The sequence below is a fragment of the Littorina saxatilis genome, linkage group LG8 (assembly GCF_037325665.1).
Source record: "Littorina saxatilis isolate snail1 linkage group LG8, US_GU_Lsax_2.0, whole genome shotgun sequence".
NCBI classification, from domain to species: domain Eukaryota; kingdom Metazoa; phylum Mollusca; class Gastropoda; order Littorinimorpha; family Littorinidae; genus Littorina; species Littorina saxatilis.
The window spans coordinates 14,898,086-14,903,085 of record NC_090252.1 but is presented as its reverse complement, the minus strand read 5'-3'; the positions used below and the strand labels follow the sequence as shown (position 1 = coordinate 14,903,085).

At 43.6% G+C, this 5,000-nt stretch overlaps 2 protein-coding genes across 2 annotated transcripts in view; both read right to left on the bottom strand.

The window, feature by feature from the left end:
* The window catches only part of LOC138972871 (uncharacterized), a 19,233-nt gene extending 15,237 nt beyond the window's left edge, over positions 1-3,996 (bottom strand). The window contains exon 1 of the mRNA XM_070345541.1: positions 3,229-3,996. Coding sequence (XP_070201642.1) covers positions 3,229-3,280 — 52 coding nt within the window. The 5' untranslated portion in view covers positions 3,281-3,996. The remainder of the gene's footprint in view (positions 1-3,228) is intronic.
* LOC138974523 (pleckstrin homology-like domain family B member 1) overlaps positions 1-5,000 on the bottom strand; it is a 504,261-nt gene that overhangs the window by 353,535 nt on the left and 145,726 nt on the right. The gene's annotated exons all lie outside the window — the stretch shown is intronic.

Sequence of the window (5,000 nt, the reverse complement as noted above, 5' to 3'; positions counted from 1 at the left end):
TGACCCGTGTGCGTCCCGGACCGGATTCGAACCCGCAACCCTCGGATCACAAAATGTAGTGCTCTGCCAACTAAGTTACCGGGCCAAACGAGGTGGTTTTTTTCCACCAGCGCTCGCCAAGACGGACTACTCATCTATATCTATATATATATATACGGCTTGTGTGTGTGTGTGTGTGTGTGTGTGTGTGTGTGTGTGTGTGTGTGTGTGTGTGTGTGTGTGTGTGTGTGTGTGTGTGTGTGTGTGTGTGTGTGTGTGTGTGTGCGCGTGTGTGTGTGTGTGTGTATGTGTGTTCGCAATGCACAGCCAAAGTTCTCGATGGATCTGCTTCAAATTTGGTGGGCACATTCAGGTAGACCCCGGACACAATCTGGTCGATAGACATTTTGAACACGTGCTCTAAGCGCGCAGCGCTGAACCGATTGGAGAGCGGAGTGGCGCAGTGGTTAGAGCGCTTGCCTCTCACGCTGGAGGTCGTGGTTCGTCCCCCACTCGGGGACAAATACAAATACCCGATTTTTCCGAGCGCTCTCCAGTCCACCCAGCTGGAAATGGGTACCTGACCCTATTCAGGGCCGGGGAAGGCAAAGGCAGCGAGGGAGAGGAGATGGGCACCGCCCTCATAAAAAGCTGGCCCCCAGAAAAGTGGAGATCTCTAACATCTCTCTCCCCTACGACCAGATGGTTATGGGAATACCTTTACCTTTTTTTACCATTCCCAGTAACTCTTCCTTATCTTCTCCAGTGTTTTGCGCGTTTATCTCCCTTCCTTCGTTCCCGGCGTGTGTATGTGTGGTATTCGGGTCTACTTCTTCCGGCGAAGCGGGTATTTATCTAGTATCACATATATACCCAGATGTTCACATACGGTGATACCGAAAGATAAAAAAGAAGCAGAAAACAAAAACCAAAGGAATATGTTCACATGTAAGGCTTTACACGAATTCTAAGTGTTATATCATTATGTACACTCAGCACAACAACTTAAGGTTAGTGTGTTTCAGTGGTATAGCCCAGGTGTAAAACAGCATTTATTTTTTTTTTTTTTTGGGGGGGGGGGGCGGTCAGAAACATTAGTGTATTAAAAGATCAGTCTGTTTCTGCTCAAATGTGTTTCTTGGATTTAAGCCATATGTATTACGTCACTGGTCCGTGACAACGCCTCGCCTCAGGCGACCACAATCCTGAAAAATGGCAAGAAATCCAACTCGTGGTTATATATGATCGACTATCGCCCTCTCGGAGACGAAACAAATGGAATAAGGCTAAATCTGGTTCCTGCGTTGATTAGCATGTCACACGTTGTTGACCCATGTGAGCAGGTGAGGCTCCTAGAAGATGACGACGTAACAATCCCCGTTGTAGGGATCGACACAAGGATATTTGACATGCTCGCCATGTGAATCGCTTTGTTCCACTGTCCATGATAAGACAGAAACGCATTGTTACTCGTTCAACAGGGCCGGACCCAGGGGGGGGGGGTTCCAGGGGTTCCGGAACCCCACCCCTGGAAAAAGCATGTACCTTGCTTTGAGTGGGTTTTTTTTTGTTTTTTTTTTAATAAATTTTGTGTGTGTCTCTAACAAATGTTATTCAATGTGAAATCCGATGAGAAAAAGGTACCCCCCCCCCCCCCACCAACTCACACTGCTGCTCTTAACCCTCAAAACAAGGCCCAGAATGCACCAGATTGCACAGATTTTAACCGTTTTTCAAAAATTTTCCGGGGGAGCATACCCCCGGACCCCCCTAGTTCGCGCGCGCTTGTGGCTTTGCCACTTCGCTGATTTGCCCCCCCAAAAAAGGAGAAACCCCCCCCCCCTTACAACTCATTTGGTCCTGCCCTGTTCAACTGTGTATGTCGGAAAGAAGCCGCTCACTGCGCAAAAATAGTCCATCGCTGGTAATAGCCACCCTTCGTGTCACTTCGCCAGAAATGCCCCCCCCCCTCCCCCACCCAACCATGTCCCCCATCCCACTCCCTCACATACATACAGCATGGGGACGTATTTAAGCTAGGCTGAGTTTTAAGACGGTCGCCTCATAGTTATTTCTAAGAGCACAATTTAGGTATGTTACAAAGTGCGCACGCAGCTCAATTTTTGACGTCATTGAAAATGACCCCCCATTTTCTGATCACTCACAGTCACACTGGCTCAGTTTTGGCGTCCTCTTTTCTATTCTTTTCCAAATTTACATCACATGGGCACCCTGTCGAAGACGTAGAGCACATTCTTGACTTTAAGATTGAGAAAGATGGCGAGTCCAACACTGTCGAGCTCGCCGGCCAGAATATCGGGCGAAGAAGACACACAAGAGGTACTTTTATAAAACAATTTATAGCCTTTGAACTCTTATGAGACCCCTCTGAACAGTTAGTTTGACCATTTTCCTGCTGTTTCCCAAAGTTTCAAGTCGATAAAGCGATGCGAAGTACCTTTTAACGGATGCGCCGCTTTGCGCCCGGATTGTCACCATTATTATTATTATTATTATTATTTTTTATTTTTTTTATAGTTGTTTAATAGAGCTCTGAACCTTTCTTTTGATACCAAATTGAACAATATTGATAAACAAATGTGTGGGTTACAGTTAATTTTAGCTGAGAAATGTCAAAAATGGTTTCAATTTATCCTCTTTGCCTCTATTACGAATTTTATTACTTTAAAAATTCATAACTCGGGTTACACTTATCCAATCTCAAAGTTATATATACCATTGGAATGCTGATTTTCTGCTCTTTCAAGTGATATAGATCAAAAGGTTAAATGAAGATTTTGAATTTTTTTGTAACATACCTACACAATGGACATAAATTAAACTTACACCAGACAACCCCCTGCAGAACCACCTGCTGTAGGGCGTCTAGCACACACATGGTACGGCCATTTGACATGCTTTTTGACTACATTGGTATCTGTCAGCAACGTCATGGCGTTTGTCAGTGTTTTAAGGCATAGTTGCAAGACAAATCGGGATCATATTTGACTGCTTATGATGTGTCGTTCATTGATCTTACTTTCTGTCTTGTTCGTGCGTCTCTCCGTCAGTCCGCTCTGGCTCTGGAATTCCTATCAAATGGGGTAGTTGGGTGTGGAGAATTGCAGGTTTGAAAAGGGCACATGTGTGTACGTGTCTTGAGCTTGCAGATCATTATCGAAAGTCGATCGAAAACAGAATTTGGAAAAAAAGAAACATGGCGTCAGATGCAATCAAAGTCAAACTCACCCGCTGTGACAAGAACAAGGACAACAAATATCATCAGTGTTTCTGTCTCCATTGCCGTCTTGTCGTTTCTACGTCATCTGTAGTTTGAACTTGTCTTGCAAGTAAGCTTGCACACTATTCGCGTCTAAACTTGATTGCAAAAGTTACAGCCAGAGTGACCACTCTCTAAAATGACGATACTTGATGTGACGTCAGAGATTGTCAAGTCAGAACAATGATGACGTTAGTTTGATAAGGAAAGAAACAGCGTTGTCTTGGTTCGCACGACCCTACCTTTTAGTCTTGGCAAACAGATATCAACTGTGTTACGTTGAACAGATTTTCCAAAGGCAATGATGGCAGGCTTCGAACTGTACATTATTCCCCCCCTCTGCTTCTTTCTCTCTGTAAAGGTGTAGGGCTAGTTATTTTTCGGTAACTTACCCAACAACCAAAATCACTTACCCAACAACGGGCCTGAATCCTCGATAGCTCACAGGTTGATGAGTTAGACTTTTAGGGAACTACTTTAGCGATTGAAAAGTTCCGAACGCTCCAATGTACGAAATATACATCTCTAGACCAAACAATACAAACATACTGCATTTAAACTGGCAACTACAGGCTTGAACACATTAATCTCCATATAAAATCTATGAGTTTGGTTGTTTTCTAAATCCAAATCTAACGATCAGTGCAGAGAAACTCGCTTTAGATCTCTTATGAGTGCACGCAAACTCCCAAGGCAAGTAACTCTCGTACGACAAGAGTAGTTCCCCTTCCAAATTTTCTGAATTGAGTTGCTTGGACAAGAGACTGCAATCCGACGGTTAGTTTTCGACAATATTTCATTTTATAAACAGATCACACGCAACCAAATGCACACATCGCATCAATTTAAAGAACATACAGCGGTTTCATACACTATTTTGCCCCAGAAAACGGAACTTCATACAGTTTTTAACGTTGGACCACGGGTGCAAAAGTTCGTCTGCTTGTCCCATTCGAAGAAAGAACATTTCCTAAGCGATACCAAAACATGACCAGAACACACACTATCTGCCTTTACCGGCACAGCAGAATAACAACATAACTGTGTACTTGATTTTAGTCCAAAACAGGGAAACTGACAAGAAGTGTTAACAGAATTGATTGATTTTCCCTGAACTATACAACCGCGCATTATTCAATCGCCAGCGCAGGTAGACTGGTTGAGTGATTTGGATTCGATCAAACTTTCGCACAAAAACTCCTCTTTTCTTTGAATAACTGAAGAAAGGAGGAATAAAGAGGTTACATACCTCGTCTCAGTGATTATAAAAAATAATGGTCTCAGTTCGCGGTCATGAAAAAGCTCGCTGAAGCTCGCATTTTTCATGATCCGCTAACTTCGACCATTATTTTTGATAATCACTGAGACTCGGCATGTAACCTCTACGTAAACTCACACCGGGGACTGTGTTCCGCCTGTTTTCAGCTGGTCCCGTTGTTACTCCCGTTTTCAGCTGGTACTGTTGTCACGCAAACGTAAGCGTCTTCATAAAAACACAAACTATGACTTGTACACTGAATCAAGCTAAAATTGATGAATAGCAGTGGAACGGGAAGGACTGTATTCTTTGCAGACAGATACTTACGTCTATTGCTGACCAGGTTCATTGACAGTGGCCGAATGTAGGGCCTGCATGCGGTGGGGGTTTTTTGTAGTGAAAAACGAACGTTCAACGTAAATTTCTCTCTAACAAAAATGTGAAGTACAAATATTCCTCTTTGTTTTACTATTTTGGGTATAT